General features: G+C 31.2%; 2 protein-coding genes across 3 annotated transcripts; one reads left to right on the plus strand and one right to left on the minus strand.

Moving 5' to 3' along the window:
• The first annotated feature begins 8,819 nt into the window (after positions 1 to 8,819).
• Positions 8,820 to 14,389, plus strand: LOC129320522 (bifunctional purple acid phosphatase 26). 2 transcript variants are annotated; one of them, XM_054966017.1, is made up of 10 exons: positions 8,820 to 8,972; positions 9,657 to 9,889; positions 10,280 to 10,480; positions 10,599 to 10,710; positions 10,950 to 11,176; positions 11,742 to 11,880; positions 12,680 to 12,900; positions 13,126 to 13,247; positions 13,399 to 13,560; positions 13,956 to 14,389. In XM_054966017.1, exons 2-10 carry the CDS (start codon positions 9,692 to 9,694, stop codon positions 14,032 to 14,034), a joined length of 1,461 nt encoding a protein of 486 aa, XP_054821992.1. In that variant the 5' UTR covers positions 8,820 to 8,972; positions 9,657 to 9,691; the 3' UTR covers positions 14,035 to 14,389. The 2 variants fall into 2 exon arrangements, with proteins under 2 accessions (XP_054821992.1, XP_054821993.1); XM_054966018.1 differs by lacking the exon at positions 8,820 to 8,972 and adding an exon at positions 9,136 to 9,403.
• Positions 14,390 to 15,155: 766 nt separating this feature from the next.
• On the minus strand, positions 15,156 to 21,513 carry LOC129319792 (synaptotagmin-5-like). Its single transcript, XM_054964855.1, is given in 13 exon segments — positions 15,156 to 15,535; positions 16,127 to 16,240; positions 16,537 to 16,799; positions 16,802 to 16,832; positions 17,314 to 17,544; positions 17,634 to 17,784; positions 18,343 to 18,422; positions 18,699 to 18,773; positions 19,681 to 19,782; positions 20,327 to 20,448; positions 20,753 to 20,873; positions 20,967 to 21,015; positions 21,128 to 21,513. Coding segments are annotated over 13 exon segments (1,701 nt in total). The 5' UTR covers positions 21,340 to 21,513; the 3' UTR covers positions 15,156 to 15,385.
• Between the last annotated feature and the right edge of the window lie 1,331 nt (positions 21,514 to 22,844).

Genomic DNA, 22,844 nt, shown 5'->3' on the forward strand with positions numbered 1-22,844 from the left:
AGGAGATCCAACGACCAGTCTTTTGCATGAGGGCGCCACTCGGAATCAGCTTGCGTAACCACCAAGCACCTACGTGTAGATTCTGGGATATTATTTATAATAAAAAAATATACTACGGTTTATCAAAGAACAACAAACGACATTTCATATTTAAACGCAGACAATTATGAATAAATAAATAATTTGAAACCAAAAATATTTACTGATAAAGCTTTTTATCTTTTTTTATCTAAAAAAAGAGAAGAAAATAACTTGATGCCGTTGGAAATTGTACTATGCTACTTCCAAATTATTATATTAATTTTTTTAAAAGTTCTGTTTGATTTAAAATATTAAATACTAAATATTTTTTATAATTATTTTTTAACTATGCCTTATTTTATTTTAAAAAATTATATATCTTTTTAATTATATTTTTATTTATATTCTTATTTAATAAGAATATAACTAAAAAGATGTATAATTTTTTAAAAAATTAAAAGTTTTACTTAACTTTTTAAAACTATGGAGTGATTAATAAAGTTTTGTATTGTAATCTAAAGGGATTATCTATCTAGGTTCCAGGACTATCAGTGTTATGTATGGTTAATGAATAATTTCACTTGCTACAAAAATTTTATATATTAATATTAATTATTCTAAAAAAAATATTACTGGCAAAACTCTCACATCATGAGTGTGGCCCCAGTCTAGTTAATTATTTTATTCACTTATTTTTTGGCATATTTGTTCTATGATCTTTCAAACGAATTTGAATATTTGGAGGCTGGTAGGGGGTTTCTCAAGTTTGAATAAATTATGTTCATGTATAAACAAAATAAATTTATTTGGCGTCTTGCAATTCATATAGCCGACCCCATCTAATGAGATAAAAAAACTTGTTGTTGTTGTTGTTGTTATATAAACAACATAAATTAGGTTCCTGTCTATTTATTTTAAAAGTTATCGTATTTTTTTTAAGGTTATCAATTTTTTTTATCAATACTAATACGATAAATCTATAATGTTCACGAATAGAAAATATTTTTTCATAATTTTAATGATTGGGCTCTGTAAAAGATATTTTTATATACATTGTAATTTTATAAAAAAGTAAAAATTGGCCCAAATTAATTATAAAATCGTGAAGATACAAAGATTATAATTTATAAAAAAAATCATTCTTTTATTTCTGATTCGGAAATCCAATCTTTTATTTAATTATATTAAAAGAGTTCCGACCTTATTTAATACTTGCCTTATTCATTAACCTATTATCTTGACCTCTCAAGTATTTATTTATTATTTATCAATAAAATTAAGTTTTTTTTATGAGGCAGTGAATTTATAATTTTAATTTTATTTCTCAAAATAAATATATATTGCGCAGGAATTAGAGTTCATGCAATGTACTGTAATACTCTACTTTTTTAATTAAAAAATATAAGATATTTTTAACTGAATCTCATTCTCAATAAAGTAATTACTTGTGTTTAAAATAACTTTATCTTTTTATATTTATCCCTATTTAATAGTGTATTTTACTTTAAAAATATAAATTGATCTATTTAATAGAGACACTTTTGAAAAAAAAAAGGTAATGATTACACTTTAAAAAATTAAAAATACATTATATTTTTTAATATCCAATTTTTCAAAAAAATATTTTATATTTTTTAGGAGAAGAAGCATATTAGGAGAACTAATTAGAGATTAATCAAAAAAAAAACATTTGTATTCTTCCTTTAAATGATACAAAGGAGGCCTTTAAAATCAGGTTATAGAAATTTCTCTCAAGCCATCCCTGCAATCAATTGAAAAAATTGCCTGCAAAAAATATCCATGAAATGTTCTTTTTTTTTTCCTTGCCAGAAATTCATGAAATGTTCCTGGGACTGATCATATTGTTAAATAAAAAAAACATGGTATATAATTTTGCTAAACTTCAATTAGCCTAGTCTATTGGACGTAATACTTATCTTCAATTTAAAATATAAACATTTTTTAGCTAACATTGATTCAAAATATAAACAATTTAGTATATGTAAAAAAAGTTTTCTCATTTCACCCTTTTATATTTATTAATATATATCTCTGTATAAATTTATATCTCACTCATCATGAAATATATTATAATTGAAATTAAGGATGAAAAAGTAATATATATTTTTATGACAATAAAAACTTTATTAATATGCAGATTAAAAAAACCAATTATATTTTAAATTGAAAAGAGTAATTATTATGGTTTCTAAATTTTGTCTCCTATAACGATCTCTATCAACGCAAGTGAGGTGCCTGTCCATTCACATCTCAGTCAAGTTGATTGTGAACCAAAAAACAAGCGAACAAACAAAAAAGTGAAAAAACACACAATGGTGCTCACCAGAGATAATATAGAAGAGATTATCAGCATAGATATTTGTAGAAGAGATTATCATTATTTAGTTAAGTATAAGATCTTGAATTTAAATTTATGGATGTAAAAAATATTTTTTAAAAAAGATACTTCCAATCAAAGTAGACAATACTCAATATCTCCCACCACATTGTTTTATTTTGGGAAAAACACACACATAATGGTTCCCGTCTGGCAGAGTAAAGCGTGATCATTGCGCGCTTTTACAGACACTTAAAATCAGTGATTAAAAATCAGACTCGACCAGAGGGTTGGACTATTGGTTAGTCCAAACGATTGGACTATCAGTCGATTTGGATGATTGGATTGTCGGTTAGTCTGGATTTCGGTTCGGTCAATATGTAAAAATTATTTTGGGAATGAGCCAAGTTAAGCTATTTTAGACTGGTGGTCGAATGAAAATTGAAAATCAAATCTGACTTTAAGAACTGGACTATTTGAAGAAAAAAAAGTTTTTTTTTTTAGTAAATTTTTTTAAAAAAATGACCAATTTTTTAATCCTTTAATATTATATTGTATCATATGGCTTGTTAAATCATAATAAACTTAAAACATTTAATTTTTTTAAAGTTAAGTAGTAATTTTGTATTTATTTTTTATAGTTAGATTATTTTATATATATATATATATTTAATTTAATTATTACGTTACCTGTTTAATCATTGATCCAACCTAATTGAATCTTATAAACTATAAATCGCTAGCCTTTTCAATTCAGGAGCTGGTTCAGTTTTGAAAACATTGCTTAGAACTATGATATATTATTAATGAATAATAATGATAATGAGAATAAAAACTAAATGAATAACGAACCAGAAACTTTCTTTATATATTTTATGAAAAGGAGACACAAGCTTGATGGAATTCTTCACTTATGTTATTTTATATGGTTGATACTTCTCTCTCACTCTCTCTCCCCCTCTTTTGAATTGGTTGATACTTCATTCTGCATCCAAAGCGCAATAGTCCAAGAAAACAAACTTGTGTTTTGACTGGATATATTTTAGATTTGGATTTCAAACAAGTTCATTATTTCAATAGATAAAAATTCTTGAATGTAGATTTAATCCAAATCAAAATTTAATGTTATTATTGTAATTTTTATATTAGGACTGTTCAAGTGTGAGTGAACTTAAGACAATGTAAAAAGTCTCACATTGAATAAAGTTGGACTTAATGACTAATACTCTCTCCATTCCAAATTATGAAATACTTTTAGATAAAATCTCACATATCAATAAATCTCATTAAATGCACTTAACAACCTTATCTTTTCAAAACAAAAATATAAACTTTTAAAAATATCTATCATTTAATATATTGAAAAGAGAAGGGACAAAAATTAATTATAGAGAGAAAGGGTAAATTTGAAGTTAGTGCATTTAATGAAATTTTAATATATCCAAAATGTCTTATATTTTGAGATGAAAAAAATGAATGCCCCATAAACCTAAGCCTTAAGATTTTGAGTTAAGATTGGTGTTCCTTCCCATCTCTTGCCCGTCAAGGCTCAAGTTTATGAGTCATTTTTCTTTATTATATATTAGTTATTAAATTCAATTTTATTCAATGTGAGACTTTTCATATCATCTTAAATTCACTTACACTTAAACAACCGAACATTTTAAAATTTTCAAACCCTCATTCTAATTTAGCTAGTTACTTCAAATACACGCTCTGACTTCTAATTTAAAATGTGAACCCTAATGATGGATTTTAGGTCATGTTTAAATTGATGGATTTAAATTTTACATTTAAAATAATATATTTCAAACTTTTGTGTTTTAAATTCATGTATTTAAAATTATTTATTTAAATAGTATAAAAATTCTTAAATGTAAAAGAGAAACAAGTTACAGTTTAAAACAAAAATAAAAAATTGAAAGTAATGAATTTAAATATTTTTTATTTTTCAATTAGTGAAATGCATTAACAAGAGATAAGAGGATGGTAGAGTCACTTATAATGAAAACACAAAGACGACAAGAATGTTAAAACTTGGGGTGTGTGGAATTTTTTTAAACAAAGTTTACAAATGAAACTTGAAATTATAAAAAATTGTTATAAGAAATGAATTTGAATATGTATTAAATCTAAATTCATAGATTTTCATATATTCAAATAAAAAATTTAGTCTAAATTCAAATCCTTATTGATCCAAAAGCAACGTTTAAAATATTAGAATTTGAAATTTTTTCTATACTGCTAGACAAAAAATTTTAAATACACATATTTTAAATTTTAAAACTAAATTTAAATTAATCTATCTATCAATACACATTCTTAATTGCCAAAGTTGTATATTCTCATCTGGAGTAGAATTGGGTGCGTCCAAATATAAATATTACCATGTGATTGGAGACTCTCGTAAAGGCTTCATAAAAAAAAAAATTCAACCCAATATACTAGATTATACTAACATAATATATACAAAAAAAAAGAACATGCTAATATATTAGAGTTAGTGGAACTCTGGAGAATTTTAGAATTTTATGAGAGAAAAGCTTTTGATATATCATAAAAATTTGCGACTCAAGGATAGTTAACTAGTTATTAATATGTTAGGGAGAATGTAATCGACTAGTCTTTTGATGAAGGGCCTTAATATTGAATATATACAATGCATGATAGTCAAGCATTGGAATATAATTTTTGAATTTTTTTATCATGAATATGGGAAAGCTAATAAATGTTCCAATTAATTTGGTTAATATCTTGATATTAATATTTTGTATTCCATTACCTTCTCTAGGTTGTTTTTTTTTTTTTGACCAAACCTTCTCTAGGTTGTTGGGAGAGGCTAATGGATTTAGCCATGAGTCTAGTACTCTCATTTTTCATGGATTTTCCATAACCAATAGCGAATCTAGGACCCAAACTTGGTGGGGGCGAGTCTTTTTCCTACTCTAAGAATCGTTATACATATATAATCATGTGAAGTTATATATACATAAATATTAAAATCATGTAAAAATTAATTTATTTGTATAACTATTTAAATTATTTGCAACAATATATTTATAAAATTGAATAAATTGTATACTTTTTTTATTTTTGATGAAAAATTTATAAATTAATATCATAAAGAAATTGATTTATAAGCCTTAAATGATTATTATTACTTATTTAACGTTGAGCAAATCTTATGCATTTGCTTGAAGTTTAAAATAAATGTGTATCTTATATTTTATATTGATATTGATATTAATTTTTTATCAAGTTATTTTATTTTGTATTCAAATTCAAGATATATAAAAATTTATAAACCATTGATCATAAATAATGTTTAATTGATTGGAAGTATATAATATAACAATGTCAGGCAATTTTTTTTTCTTGAATGTCACGCATATAAAACCATATCCTAAAAAACACAGCTTTAAATAAAAAAACCATATATTGACACACACAAGAACAATATAGGCTTCTTTTTCTCAAAAAATAAAACAGCAATCAATTTTATTTTTGGTGATACTGCTGTTTGATTGAAATTATTGTTCTAACCCAACCTCAACACCTCACACACTTTGCTACTCTCTCTCTCTCTCTCTCTCTCTTCCTTGGATTTCTACTTGCATGTCATGGTATAAATTAAATAAAAATATTTACATAGCTTTCACATTTGGGTGGGCATCTACCCACTCTCGGAGCAATGTAGCTCCACCGCTGTCCATAAACTTTTGTTTAAAAAAACTTTAAATTGCACTTTTAATTATATTAGATTTTAACTCGCAGTGTGTTCTCTCAAAATTCGTTTGCAAAATGCAAATCTTCCATGAAAGTTATTACCCTTGTCCGCTTGTGTATCTTAGTGGAAAATGTTCTGCCAGAGTGTAAGATTAAACAAAAGTGTTAATAAACTTTTTATTAGTTTTTGGGTCTCCTGAATTTGATAATTTAAGTGTTAATGAACTTGTTAAATATTTTGATGAAGAGGTTTGTTTATCTAGTTGAAATCTTGTTGCTTTTATTTTAATTTTTTTTATCAATTTTGTATTATATTAAGATAAATCAATTTCTAATTACCCCCATTTCATTTCAATGCCATGGTTGACTCTATTGATCTACTCGAACTCTCTAAGGGAGTGTTTGGATTTTAGTTTGTTATAATTAAGTATAAAAAATTAATTAATATAATTGATTTTAAATATAGTTAATTATGTTATGTGATATATATATATATATATATATAATTGGTTTATAAAATTGATTAATAAGATTGATTTTAATCAAAAGCAAAATTAAAAAGTAGAATAATGTAAAACCATGATTATGTAAAACACAATCAAATATTCATGTTATATGTTAAAATTAATTATGAATTTAAAATCATGCTTTTTAAAAATATTCAAATACCCTTAAACATGCTAAAATCAATTATAAATCTAAAATTATGGTTTTTTTTTAAATATTCAAATACCTCCATATATGTTGAAATTAATTTTGAATTCAAAACTACAGTTATTTTATAAGTTATTGTTATCTACTTTTTAATTTATATTTTTAATTATATTTTTTAAGGAATTATTCAAAAATTATATAAATTATTTTACAAATTATAATTTTAATTTTATAATTGATTTTGACATATATAAAAGTGTTTGGATATTTTTTAAAAAATAAAATTTTAATTTTAAAATTAATTTTTAACATATATAATGAGTGTTTGAATATTTTTAATAAAATATAATTTTAAATTTATAATTAATTTTAGAAAACCGTGATTTTAACTTTTAAAATTGACTATAGAAGCTGTCCAAACAATCGTGGCCATCCACATTTGATTTTATCAAATAAAAAAAGGACTTGTTATAAATAACACTGACTAGGTTCATTGAATTAACTACTCTCGGCCGGTTGTCCTTGTCACCTTTTTTGTCTTAAACTCTCGGTTAGCCAAAAAACAGAAAGAGTTGAACCAAATTTTGTCCAACCAAATTTATTAAATATCTTGGGATTTAATATATTTTATGACAAATATTTCGAGGTGTATAACAACAACAACATGCATGCATCTCTTTTTTTTTTTAATTCAATATATATATATATATATATATTTTGAAGACAGTGACAGGATATGTTGCTGATAGGTATATATCAATAGGATGAATTTATCACAAACTTATCAATTCAAGGTTCAACTGCTACTATATCAAATTTATCACAAACTCGTGATAGGTATACATCAATAATAGAATATCAACATCAATTGAGAACTACATAAAATATTTTTACAGGGATTATAGGGATTGACACACTTTTTCTTAGTTGTCAAACTTGACTTATATCAAATTTACAAAAATATTTGTAAACTAATAAGTTATTAACAATACAATCCTTGTTTTCATCCAAAGCAAAAAAAATACAGTCCTTATAGTGAATGCGAAATAATTTGAATCCAGATTGTCATGAAATATGAATAGTCGTGTTCTTTCCCACAAAAATCAATCTCGGGTGATTTCTTGTTTTCATTCTTATACAGACTAAAATATATAAAGCCCCTCTAAATTTTAATGCATTTGCACAAAATTCCCTTTGAAAATTTAAAATTAACTTCTCAATCTTTTTTTTTAATCATAGACTTCTTATTATTATTTTTTAGTTATCCTACTAATAGAAGTTCACATGTCATGTTAAAAAAAAAGAAGACTTGGAACAACTTATGTGGCATCTAATGAAGTTAATAATAGTATAAAAATATAGATAAAAAATAATTCTAGGAGAGTCTGTGTTAAAAAAAAACATTAGGGATGTTAATTTAAACTTTAAAATGATGAGATTCTGACTTCAACAAAATTAAGGAGAGTTTTGAATTTTAGTCTTCTACAAGCAACAAAGCAAGGCCAATTAAATGCCTCTTTTTTTTAAATTTCCTTATTTTTAATTTTTTTGGTCAATGCTCCTTCTTATAATCTTTCACCGTGTCTGCATCAAATATACATCAGGAGGACAAAATCAAGGGGAATTTGGGGATGAAACAAATAGATGAACATTTGGGAAGGAATGACCAATATTTGAAGACTATTGTTCCAAAATCTGCAATCCAATTTTAAGATATTTTCAAAAATCTGTATTGATAATTTCTGAAACTTAATTTTACTTTTTTCCAAGTTTTTTTAAAAAATTATATACAAGTCTCACATAAAAAATTAATTACTATAAAATTTATTAACAATTAATATGAGGCTATTTAATAGATTGCAAATGATCTTATATCAGTTGTTAATAAATTCTAGTAGTCAATCTTTTTTATCAGAATTTAAGGTAATTCTCTCAATTTTTTCTTAGCCATTGATCCTTGTCCCAAATTTCCGCATAGGCCATAGCCAATCATGCTAGGTGGGACGTCAAGCAAAGTAACTGACCCAACGATGAAATCGTCCAAACCACCACCATAACGCCACGTGTACATACCATACCCGGGTGCACGATATCACACTTGACGCAGTTTTTACTTTTTACGCCAGCGAGCGGCTCGTCCTGCTCCCAGCACCAGCCTTCCCAACACCTTCTCCTTCGTCTCCTTCTCTTCATCATCTCTCTCTTCCTTTCTCTCCTCGGCAAATGCTTCAAGGCGAGCTCCTCCTTCCTTCTCTCTCTCGATCGCTCGCTTTTTATAGATTTATTTTTTAAGAAAGATTGTGATTATTAAACCGAAACAATTTTTGATTCTTCGTTACTGATTCATTTTCTCTTTTTATAAATGTATGATTGTTTAATCTTTATTTGCAGTTGTATCTAGAACTGAAATGTAGATTTTAAGCTCGGGGAGCTAAGTTTCGACTGTGATGTTAAGTAATGTGAATGCCGATACTGTTCATCGTTCAGATTCAGATCACGAACTGTTGAAAGTCTTGCTTCTGGATAATTGAGCGCTAACAATTTTTTTAGTGGTTGCAAGTGTCTTCTGGCGGTGGTTTTTGAAAAAGCAGTGCTGTAAAGGAGGAAATTATATGCTGAAAGAGGATCCGTCTCTCTCACTCTTTTTAACCTTCAACTAGAACAGTTTTGTTGCTGACTCGCTCCTTTATCAAATAACTGGTTTTAGAATTTAATTGGTATCCTTTACCCGCTTTTATGTAAAACGCGTCTGCAGTGAGATGTAGTTTTGAATCTTTTGTCCTCGAAGAATATTGAGTAAACAATTGGAATGCAATTTGGTAGTTTCATTTTCTAAAATAAAGCTTGAACTGAAAGCCTCACAACTTCACATCTTATCCCTGCACAAAATGACATCATTTGATATTCTTTAGTGCAGGTAGTTAGGCTTCTCAGGCTGGTTGACAGACAATCATGTCTCTGGATCCGGATGTCAGGATGCAAACTTTGTTGCTTAATTTTGTTCTTGCTACCTTTCTCTTTTTGAGCGCCATCAAGGATGGAAATGCTGGAATCACTAGCAGTTTCATACGATCAGAGTGGCCATCTGTTGATATCCCTCCTGATAATGAAGTATTTGCAGTTCCGAAGGGTCATAATGCACCTCAACAAGTACGTCTTATAAAAGCAACAAAGCTGCATCTTTTATTAACGTGCTGATGTTATGTGATGAATTTAAAAATGAGGATTCCAATTTCCAATTCTCTGTATGATCAGCCAATTGATGAGGTTTCGGTCATTGGACTTTTTTTAAAGAATTACATACCATATTTACTAGCTCATCAAAGAACCTCTCAGACCTTGTGAATAGCAAGAGTCGGGTTCCCATTCCCAATAAAAAGATCCTTGTTACAAGAGAAATATGGTGGTTACAGAGAGTTACACGATAAACACAATAGTGCTTTGAACTTATGGTGGTGTTTTCTTATGTTCAAAAGTGACACAATATGAATGAATTTTAAACTTATGGTGGCTTCTCCGTGTTGAATATTCCCTCCTTAGGTGCATATTACTCAAGGTGACTATGATGGAAAAGCGGTAATTATCTCATGGGTCACAGCGGGTGAACCAGGGCCCAGCAAAGTACAATATGGCACATCAAGCAATAAATATCAATTTAGTGCAATAGGCACGGTGACAAACTATACCTTCTACCAATATAAGTCTGGCTACATTCATCATTGTCTAATTGAAGGCCTCGAGGTAATTGTTGCTATTAGCACACATGTTTTCATCTTTCCTAGACATATTTTTATAATTCCCTCATGCTTTTTTTTAGGAGTGTGTTTACTTTGTTAATATCACGGCTTGCTCTTTTCAGTATAACACTAAATACTACTACAAAATAGGAAGTGGTGATTCTTCTCGGGAATTTTGGTTTGAAACACCTCCCACAGTTGACCGAGATTCCCCTTACAAATTTGGGATCATAGGTATGTTATCCATTTTTGAAGCGTGGTCCACTGTTATAAGGGGAAATGTTCTATTGCATCCTCAATTAATACACTTATCCAGACTTTTGATATTACTTTTGGTTATGTTTCTTTGCCATCCATACATCATTGCAGAATCATTCAACTGGTAATTCATAAAGTAGGGTTCCATTTTTCTTTTAGTTTTTGCTTATTTGAATTTTTTATTTTCATAAATGATTATTTTATTTATGTTGTAGGTGATTTGGGCCAAACATACAACTCTCTTTCCACTCTTGACCACTACATGAAGAGTGGAGCACAGACTGTCCTATTTGTTGGAGACCTTTCTTATGCTGATAGGTATCAGTATAATGATGTAGGTTTACGATGGGATACATGGGGTCAGTTTATTGAAAGGAGTGCAGCATATCAGCCATGGATTTGGACTGCTGGAAATCATGAAATTGAGTACATGCCCTATATGGTAGAATATGAATCCAAGACTGGACATGCATTCAATATTCCTGTCTGCAATCTGATTAAATCACTTACAAATTAGAGTTTAGTATTTTCTGGACCAATAAACTAATAAATAATTATTTCAGTTTTCCTTTTCTTAATTAGGAATTGTGTGGTTTTTTTTTTGGAAAGGGGGAGGATGGGGCGTGGGGAGGGATGTTCCAGATAACTGCAAGTCTTTACGGCATTTATTCCTTCTCTTGTATAATTGTTAATCATTGGCCGCAAGGAAAAAATTAAGTCTTGGAATGAACTTTTGTTACTCTGCAAAGCTCATCTGTAAGCTTAACTTGGCTGGCTGTTAATTCTATCAAACTATTGTTCTTTATTATGTCCAACTTTTAATTGTTACCACATGCTTGGGATGTAAAATACTTTAAAATGTGTTGAAAAATCGACTTGATCATTATGAAGTTGCTTTATGTAAGGTTATTTTTTTCCCACTGCCTATATTGAGCTTGATCTACCCAAAGTTGTAGCATGAGAGATAAATTGGCTCTATGTTGCTTTTAACTGAACCTTCATGGCAGGGGGAGGTTGTTCCTTTCAAATCCTATCTTCAAAGATATACAACTCCTTATTTGGCTACCAATAGCAGCAGCCCTCTCTGGTATGCTATTAGGCGTGCGTCTGCTCATATCATTGTGCTGTCCAGCTATTCACCCTTTGGTAACCACTGGCTAATCTCATTTTACATTGTCAATATATTTGTACATGTTGATTGACAGTTAAATTCTCTTACTGTAATTGGCGTTGAGAATGTCATGTAAAATTCAAGTAGCTCTCATGCGTTGACTAGATTTTTCAATCTTGAAACCATAATACCCGTAATCTCTCTCTCCTTACACACAATTGTGCATTGTGTAACAATCAGGTAGAAAATGCTATTCTTCTTTCACTAGTGTGCCATTGATTGCAAACAGTGGAGTCTGGATATTTTATGGGATATAAGAACAAAAGATGTGATATCTTTGTCTGTAGAGAAATTCATGGATATTTACAGTAATCAGCTGCTCATGAAGAGATGGAATTATACTGTAACTTACCCAACGTGGCATCAAATAATTCTAATGAGATCAGAAGACGTTTCAAGTTTTAACAAATTTGGCATGGGTTTAACAGTCAAGAAAAGTTTACAGCCTGACAGAAAATTTGTACGATTTCTGCCCTACTACTGCAAAGGAGAAGACAAACAAAATGAGTAAACTGATAATTGTAAAGAAATTTATTCTTCATCAGGTCTCGAGTGAAGGTTTTAGTTATTGGTTCATATTCAAGAACAGTGGAGTCTCGATGTGGTGTTTTCAGAAGTTAGAATCTTACTATTACCAATGGCTAGTTCTGTTCTGTTCCAGATGGACACTATAATGGTTGCCAAGTTTTGCTGTAGTCATTTTGTGTATTCTTTGAAAAGTGGGATCAGCTTTCTTGATGGCTAATATGATAAAATGCTGATATTTCCTGGCAGTAAAGTACACACCCCAGTATATGTGGCTCCATGAAGAGTTGAAGAGGGTTGATAGGGATAAGACACCTTGGCTTATTGTTCTCATGCACGTTCCACTATACAACAGTAATGAAGCTCACTATATGGAGGGTGAAAGCATGCGAGCAGTATTTGAGAGCTGGTTCATTCACTACAAAGTTGATGTGGTCTTTGCTGGCCATGTCCATGCTTATGAAAGATCAGTATGGTTCTTAACCTTTTTCTTTTTTCTGTTCTTGCACTTGCAAACAGTTGCGTCTTACTTTAGAATTATTAGTTAGGGCACCTATCCTGTTTGATGCTTTGGTCACACAATGATGCGAGGTTGATAAGGAAAATTTCGATCTAGCCTCGGTTTGATTTCGTGGCTACTTGTTAATTGCACTACATATTTTATCACGTGTTGAATGCATCTGTCTTGTTTTCAGTACCGATTCTCCAATATCAACTACAACATAACAAGTGGCAACCGGTACCCCATACCAGACAAAGCAGCTCCTGTATACATAACTGTAGGAGATGGAGGAAATCAAGAAGGTCTTGCTGCAAGGTAATCCGCAAATTTTCTTGTGAAAATTGCTAGTAATTTTCACTTTGGAGTTGATGATCCTCTAATAGATGTCTCTAGATAGTCCTTCATAGGCGAAATCCTTGCTAGTTATAGTTCCGTCTGTGCTCAATTTGTTTTATTGGCTGCGCAGATTTTTAGAACCACAGCCGGAATATTCTGCCTTTCGGGAAGCCAGCTTTGGACACTCAACTCTGGAGATAATGAATAGGACTCATGCCATCTACCACTGGAATCGCAATGATGATGGCAAGAAAGTGCCAACTGACTCTTTCGTATTGCATAACCAATATTGGTAGGTTCCCTTAATCCCTTCACCTTTTCTTGCTTTATTGATTTCAGAGTAGCAAGCTAAAGTCCAGCATTGCTTGCTGTATCGCATTAATCGGCACGAGTTAGAATTTGACATATTACTCTGTTACTGGATGTCATTAATTAGCACATCAAGTAATTTGGTGGACAAGATTCTCTTAAACTGCAAACGTATTAGAATGTTCTATGTATCTCATGAAATGGCCTCATTGTGTAGGATTGGCATTTTTTTTCCGGTAGAACACCTTTTGTCAATACCTCAGAATCATTATGCTTGGAAAAATGAAATAATGGTTTTGATTTATTTCTTTTTAATCTTCGTTTATGTACATTCACCCGAAGGATAACTATGGCACGGTTGAATTTCTGGTAACGCAGGGGAAAGAATAGGAGGAGAAGGAAACTGAAGAAGTATTTAGTGAGCAGTTTTCTTGGAAGGATTGACACCGCTTTATAGGGTGATGCTGTGGAATGAACAAAAATGTTGTCTACTCGAAGATGCGTGGCTTTAAGTCGTTGAAAATGATCTGTTGTCTCAGCCTAAATGCTTGTCTGGATTCTGGGGACAAGCAACCTGTTCAATCTTTTACCCTTGGGATATTACTCCGCAGAAAATTAGGAGACGAGGAAGAGAGGAAAAGGAAAAACATGGTATCATAAAATCATAAAATAAATGTACACTTTGATGTATTTTATGATGGTAATAATTTGCTTATGAAGTTGTTTCTCATAACTTGGATATCATGTGGTATTTGTAAATGAACAAAAACAGCGATGTCTTGATTCAAAATTTCAATATTCAAATTTTTATATGCTTTTTCTTTATTATATATTTCTTTTGGATCATAATATAAGTTATTGTCAATTAATTTATATTTTTTAAAAAAAGTGGTTAAAATATTAATTTTTTAATTTTTTTTTATCTTTTCAACTGTATTCTTGAATGTAATAAGTATAACATTTAATTTATTTTAAATACCTTGATTAATTTTTTAGTAAAGTAAGGATATAATTGAAAAAAATATAAAGCACTTACTCAATGTTTTATATTTTAGGCTAAATAAATTTTTTAAAAAATGATTTATATTATGATTTGAAAATTTTTAAGTCTTGTTTTATTTGATGTTGAACTTTTCATACTTAAATTCACTCACACTTGCGTGACTTAATGATAAATATTATACAAAATTCTCTTTTCATCTGTCCCTCTTGTGGGTCGAGTTACTTTTTTTTCTTTTTTTGGGGAGTGAAATGGGATTTCATTAGCTTAAAAAACTGTACAAAATTAAAGAACGAGGAGAAAACAAAATTACATCAAAGATTTTTGGGTCAAGTTACTTTTCATTTACCTATGGACCGTAGTTTCTTAATTTCTTTTCGTCTGAACAAGTTTAAAATATATCTATTTTTTAATAATTTAAGACTGCCAAAAGAAATCCAAAAGAGCAACCGTTTACCGCCCTTTCAAGAATTGCACCATTTTATTTCACTTTTTCTCCGTCATTTTCTTTTCTTGCTTTCCCTTTCTTTGAGTCCCACAAAACTACTGGATCCCATAAAAGTCCAGCAAAAAGATAATTAATCAACACCTGTACTGACCTCTTGAAGTTGAAGATCAGAAAATAAAGTAGTAAACCAGCTAATAACGACTAGGAACGGCTAGGAAAAAGGATGATTTGGATCTCTATAACGCTACGTGGAGCGAAACAATTACGTACAACATTTACTCGATTTTCTCACAAATAATGGAGTGCAGACTTTGTATAAATCGAGGCATGTGGATACCATGAAAGGTCGAAAAGGGACACTCAGGAATCGTTCCTATAAATCGGTTGGGGCAACCACTTGAGAAACAATCTCAAAGATCCAGATGTAGCCCCATCCAGCTCATAACATTCTTCGTATTCCCCTTCCAATATGACCCTCGTGAGGGTCAATACGCATCTTCCCAAATAATCCTGCATCATTGACGCTCAGACCTGTCAGTGAAATCTCATAGTCCCGCTAGAAATCAACCAGGCTCTATCTTTTACCCTTATAGTTCTTGCGAGTTTGGAGAAAGGAAACAGCGAAAAATAAAACAACAGGGAATCAATCAGGACAGCCAATTCAATTAAGAAGCCATCTACATGTTCGATAGACTAAAGCCATGATTAATACCCCATACGGAGTGATATGAAACATATAATAGAGATTTCCAACATCCGTTCAACAACCATGTTACTCCTTAAGATAAAAGTTTGGCAGTTCATACAATGGTATTAAATTTCAAATAATTTCTTTCCCAAAAAAAAAAAAATTCTGGGGTGGACTCGGGTCTACAAAAGCTAAGTAAACCTATTCAGTCACAAAAAGACAAGTAATTATATTCGATGCAATTTTTAGTGAAATTCATAACTGAGAATAGTTACGTTTTTTTTTTTAAAAATATTTGCTTGGTCTAGTCATTTGCAAATGAAGTTGGCTCAAGAATCTCTCTTAAATTTCAATGTCTAACCAACTAAATTTTGTGCAAGTATGTGAGGCATGATTCTTTTTTTTTTTTTTACCTTTCCAAATGTATCGTGGTCCCAAATTTCAACCATTAGCATGTCATGTAATCCATCCTCAACAACAAAGTCAAATGTTTGATTCCAAACTGGAGATAAGGTGTTATTCACAACCTGTAAAAAATTAACAACTTCCAAGGTCAGTAAGTTTATAATATCTTGGGAATAACTAGTTAGGCAACAGGAAGTGAAAGGAAGGATCGAACATGCGCAAAAAAGAATGAACTGTTGTGTGCCTCTCACCCACCCTCAGGAATAAAGGAGGCGCAAAGATTAAAGAAAGAAGACAAAGCTTGATCATATATTCTATTTACAGGCTCGTCTCAAGGATTTTCAACACAAAGATACAAAGAGATACTAGTTTTGGTTTTAGGACTATCACAGTAAAAGGGATGTGGTTTGCTTCTTACCCTGGTTCTGCATTTTGTTTCTGATTTCTTCAAGATAAGAACAGCATAAGGATCAGATTTCCCCATAAAATCTGCTGCAGGCAAGTCTTCAGCAGATATCACCGTAACAGACAGGACTCCTCTGATTATAACCTCCCTTTTCTTCTGTGTGACGCCATTTCCATTTTCAGTACATTCTATTCCATTTACTGAACTTTTAAGAACCTTTTCTAAGGATGTCAATGGATCATTGCGAACAAAAGGGTTGGTAAACACAGTTCCATGCCAAAAGGATAGTATAAAAGCTCCAAATTTACCTAAGCACAGAGAGAAACAGTTAACAGAAAAGAACATATATTTCATTTGTCACATATCTATCTATCTATCTATCTATATATATGTACCTAAGCACAAAGAGAAAATATGATGTTCGAAGCATTTTACGAGCCAGGACATGATTTCAAATTCCTTTTGACCACAAAAAAATTGAAAACTTTAAGGCAACTACACTTTAAGGAAGTCATCTTTGCATTTAACTTATGTCCGGAATTAACGCTTCAGCTGCGGTCTGACACTTTTGACGTGGTTAAACGTATATATACATTTTCATATGATTGTTGTTATTTTTATACTTGCCCTATATACGCACGGGGACTCTTAAGAGGGGTCATACTTAGCGGGAAAAAGAAGTAACTGCATCTAAAATGTACAGCGCAATTTGAGCTGTCTCCTAGCAAGTCTCAACTAAAAGAACCCTCTAATTGTTATTGTTTAACCAAGTGGGATAGAATTACGTACCGAACCTCTGTTCTTGTTATCTCTTTGGACCTCCAAATCCTTGACCAGCTTCAACCACACATCTTTTACTTTACCAGGCTCAAGTTCACTAAGCCGTATGTGCGCACATCCAATAAATTCAGATGCCATTAAGCCTTCAGAATCATAGACTTTAACCACAAGGTGCTGAGTGGATTCATCTTCAACAACAAATTCGAAGTGTTCATTCCATATTGGATTCAAATCATTGCTCTGGAGGGGCAAAATAATCATGTTATTTCTTCCTGAATTGATCAGCAATAAATAGACGACAGAGATAGAGAAGTAGTACACTAACTTACAATTGTCTTGCTAGTTTTCGTTCTGTCACGTAAAGGTCGTACATATAGCACAGCGTATGGATCTGATTTACCTATAATGTCCTTGTTCGTTAACTCCTTAGCTTGCACGAGCTTCACTTCTAATATGCCCACAGGCTTCAACTCCAGATCACTGAGCAAGAAAAAACAGTGTTGTTTTATATTGTGAATCTATAATTTAATTGGCAGATACCGTAATTGACTAATCTTGCGATGAAGGAACCAAATTTTAATCTTTTTTTTGAAGGTGATCCTGTGTACAGCCACCTTAACTGACATAGATGCCTAATTGACAGGTCGTACAAGAGTCGGGACCAGACATAAATCAACAAGGTTCAAGACCATAACTGAGTTCTAGCATTCACCCATGCTCCTCTGGACTGCTCAATAATTCGTAGATTATAATATAGTATAATCATATTTGATAGAATAATGCAATTTTCAGTCATCGATCTTCCATTTATAATGAAATTTTTAAATGAACAACGTAGCTCATTTTTCAGACATATCATGTACGTGATCCTCACTGCCCATATAAAGAAGTACATAGGATTCTACGAAAATGCAAATAAACCTGATTTCTCTCTACCCATGAAAACTAGAGAGTTTCAGTTAGTGAAAGGATGGCAACCATAGATCAATTATGAGTATTGATCAGCAGCGTGATTGCCGCCTCAGTATACTTGAGTACCTGTAGTCTCCAGGCAAAATGGGTACAACTTTTCTCACAGGCCATGCAATAGAATCTTCAACAGCATCCCGAATTGACCCCTGCAGTAATTTAATAGACCTAATTATTTGTCCATGCATCGATAAGTGCCAAGTTACTATTTATGTCTTCTTTTGCTTTTCTGCTAAGCTTATTTAATTTTCTTAATAAATCATTTGCCACAAAAAGCTTTTTCATGAATGCGATAGTTAATTGCTCCTGGTACTTTTTAACTTCCTTCTTATTTTGTGAAGATGAGGAAACGAAACATAAAGACAACTACGCAAGCCGCACACTGGTATCCGGTATCAGTAACAGACCATGGCAGTTGATCAAACCTCAATTGCATCGGACAAGCCGGGGATTGCTGAAATATCTCCACCAACAACTTTCAACGTAAAATCCAATTTTTTCTGCAAGTTAAAATTTTCTGAAATGATCAAATGCATTATACTGGTATGTGCATATGGTAAAAGTCTTGGAGACAGAGGAATTGGGACGTATTCTAGCATGTACCAAAGGAAAATGAAAAGAGGGCATTGCTAACTCTGTGGATCAGCATTTGCGTGAGTGTATGTCTCAGTGGTTTGTGTGTGTGTGTGTGAGAGAGAGAGAGAGAGAGAGAGAGAGAGAGCTGAGAGCAAAAACAAACCCCTGCCGGCCAGGACGCTTTTATGTAGACACATAACCTCCATAATTTAGAAAAACTTCTTTAATGATTCAAGACTGTATGATCATAGAATGTTCATTAGTACTTTAAACGTAAAATTCATACGTCGATTAAGGATAATAATAAATGTGATCCACTCTCCAACGACCGAATAATGTTTCAATAAATCCTTAAACCCTACTTTTCTATCTGTTGGCAGGAAAGCTTTCCATCTTTGGCGCATGCATACGTAATGTTTTAAATCATCAATATCTTTCTACCGATAATTCAGTATCAATCTCCGTCTATAATCTGTAGGCACTAAGTAGGACTTCCATTCTGACTTCTTCAGTCAAGGATCTGGCCAAGAGTCAATTTTATGCAATGTCGTTGAAATTCAGGATCAATGAACAGATGAAAAAATGTATCCAAATTCAACTAAAAAATAAAAACTTAATACTAGAAATTCCAGTTCTCACAACAAAATCATAAGTTAAATTTTACTTCAAAAAATTACAAATTTACAAAATTGGTTTCTGGTCATGTAATTAATGAAAAAAATTTGTTCAGCGATATTGTATGTTTGGATCTGGCAATTCATATAAACCCAAGTTATAAGTGATAAAAAGTGAATCTTCGGAAAGCCTCTTGGGAATACATATATCTTTTACCTTCTGCCTTAAAGAGTAACTAACAGCTCCAAAGCCAGGAAATTCATCAACAAGTGGCTTGAAAATCAACCTAAAAACGCCTGTGAATCCTATATCTTTTACCTGAACAGAGATTATAAGATCAACATAATCATTTTAACAATAAAACAGCTTGCCCATAACCATTTTATCAACAAACCTTACCAATTCAAGAAATGAGGCGGTGTATTAATAGAAGAATCAGCAAAAACAAACACAAGAATACAAACCTTTCAGAAAATGCCAAAGTGCAAAATATCATTCAACTGCTTTTAACAAAGTGAAAAAAGATATACATTCCATGTTCAACCTTTGATTGCATACATCAGAATCTTTAAATTATAAATTTCGCTCATTTTCAGGGATAAGGTTATTAGATTGGTAAGAGAACCACTAAATCTTAGGTTTGCAATCATCTTTGAAACTCAGCCAACAAGACTTCTGACGTAATTGACTCTACAAGTTACTTTAGCCTGACGGAATTGAAAAGATATGCTTTGGCCTCATTATCTTGGACTTCTTACAGGCAGGGACAGAGAGAAATGTCATGGCAGATTTCTTATTAACCCATTTCTAATCAGCTACCCTAAATGAGAAAACAGAGGTGATTAAGGAAATTGAGGAGTACCTGCACTGGTAGTGCAACACCAATTAGAGTCTTAATATCAAGTATAATACTTGGATTCCCATCCCACTGCATTTCCAACTCCATTGTAACGCCGCTCCCTCCATCTTCAATTATAGATACGCCTAATCAACAACTTCAAAACATTAGATTCTCCAATGATATTTAAATTACCAATTGGCATGAGCATCGGGAAAAGAATCCTAACAAGAAGAATGAGTAAAGTGATAGCATGTTTCCAGGCGGCAAAGCCGGGCATTAACAAGTAAGCATGTATGCCATTACAATATTGTAGTCCATTTATATACTTCGAACTGTAATTATTTTAATTACAAGAAAATGGTTGACAATATCAGTAACTAATTGCACTTAAGGAAGGCTCGATTAGCTGAAGTCCGAAAGTCACTCAACTCAATAAGTTGAACTGACCTGTAAACTGTGGAGCTACTGTACCAAGAGTGAACTTCGAAAATTTCAATGACGCCAAAATCACCGGTCTATATTGTTCGAGAATTGGTTCCACCGATGTTTTTATTAGCTCAGAAGCAGCCTAGAACCCGATTTACGAGAAGATAGTCACATCCATAAAGTTATATACACTAAATCTGAGGATTGTTCGGGAACTGAATCTCACAAAAGTTACCTCATTAACGTACGGCCAGATCTTAGTTAGATGAGAGTTCAACCAAGTCAACTGCAACAAATAAAAAAATAGATATCTCAAAGTGTCTGTCTCGGCTCCTATTGATGAGAACATAATCAAAAGCAGAATCGTCAGCCAGAAGAACAGAAGACAGAGAGCTTAACTTTTGCCTCTGAGAGAAGACAACCCAAGAAGGGTAGTACTGGGGAGGCAAGATCTTCCTGGAATCTTCAACGGTCATCCGAGCAAAAGCGGCTATCGTTTCAGCAAATTCAGAGCGGAGCTTGGTCCGAGCATTCTCGTAGCGGACGAATCCGACGATGAGGGCAAGGCCGACGATGATTCCGATCACAAGGCCAATGAGGAAAGCCATGTGTAGTTTCGGGAGAGAATACACGTGAGAAAGAAGCAAAGAGGTTGGTGCAAAAGTGACAATGGTGGATTCGATAGAGAGAGAGAGAGAGAGAGAGAGAGAGAGAGAGATGATCAGAGGAGGCGGTGAAGGAAGGAGAGAGCGTAGAGCGTAGGAGGTTGTGTGTGGCTTGTGAGGTTGTTGTTGCCGTTGCGATCAATATTGTTGAGGCGGGCAAATCTTTTGTCTCAAACTCATCTACAAAAGTCACCTTTTCATGCTTTTAATTTCTTTTTGTGGTTGGCCGGCTCAATATTCTTTTATGGAAATAATTTTTAACCGATAATTTTTAGATTAAATCACATAAAAAATTTTCAAATATATGTGCACATTTTTTATTATATTTCATTTTTTTTATAATTGAGCATATTTATCTTGAAAAACATTGTAAAGCAATCTTTCATTGCTGGAAAAAGCTTTTTGTCATTTATGTAAAAATAAACTTTAACATTTTAATTGATATGAAAATATCAATATTAATGGATCCGACTCCGAAACGACGTAACGCATTGAGGCCCCAAGAAAACAACAAAATTACTGCTTGATTTTTATTCTCATTTTTTATGTTTAAAAACAGTTTTATAATGCAGTTTTTAAAATTATTTTTAAAAAAAATAAATTGAAAATAAATTTAGTTATATCAATTAAAAAATAATTTTAAAATTAAAAAAATAAACTGATAGTGATAATTATAAGCGGTTAATAGTGATAATTAGTAATAAAAATTGATGGAGGTAACTATAGTTTCTAATTATTAAATATAGTGTATTTTAAAAATAAAGAAAATAAAACGAAATGAAGTTGTTACAAGTTGTTTTTTTTTTGGAAAAATGAAAACAGTTTTGAAAACAATTAAATGAAAAATATTTATCCAAATAAATTTTTAAATTTTTTTACTTTTAAAAACAAAAAATAGTTTTTAAAAATAGAAAACAAACAAGCCCTGACGTTTTGAACTTCAAAATTGTATGATGTATTGAGTCTGTTAGAAAGAATGAATTTTTTATAACTTGACAAAAAAAATTTAAATCTCAGTAAAAAAGACATATACTTAATATACAACTGTATTTCAAATAAAATTATTTTTAATAAAAAATACCAAGAAAAAACCAATAGTTACCGATTTAGTGGAAAGAATTATAATCACTTAACTGAAACATTTTAAATTCAAATCCAGCCAATATATAAAATGTCTTTAGAAAGGCTATCCTTAATTAAACATGATAATAATGCTCAAACTTAACCCAATTAAATTACATAACTATATAAATATACTTAAAAAAATAAAGAAAATATCCATTTAAACATCTTGATTAGGGGCTGAAATTGATAACTAAAACAGCATCAAGCGGTAATAATTAGATTATGGAAAGATAAAAGAAATGTAAGTCAAATGAAGTTAGGATTGAAAAACGAACTGGCCGAAAATGAAACGTATGGGGGTGAACAACCTAGCAAGTAACATA

The sequence above is a fragment of the Prosopis cineraria genome, unplaced genomic scaffold, assembly GCF_029017545.1.
Source record: "Prosopis cineraria cultivar Desert tree isolate PC_DT_omini unplaced genomic scaffold, ASM2901754v1 PC9, whole genome shotgun sequence".
Taxonomy (NCBI): domain Eukaryota; kingdom Viridiplantae; phylum Streptophyta; class Magnoliopsida; order Fabales; family Fabaceae; genus Prosopis; species Prosopis cineraria.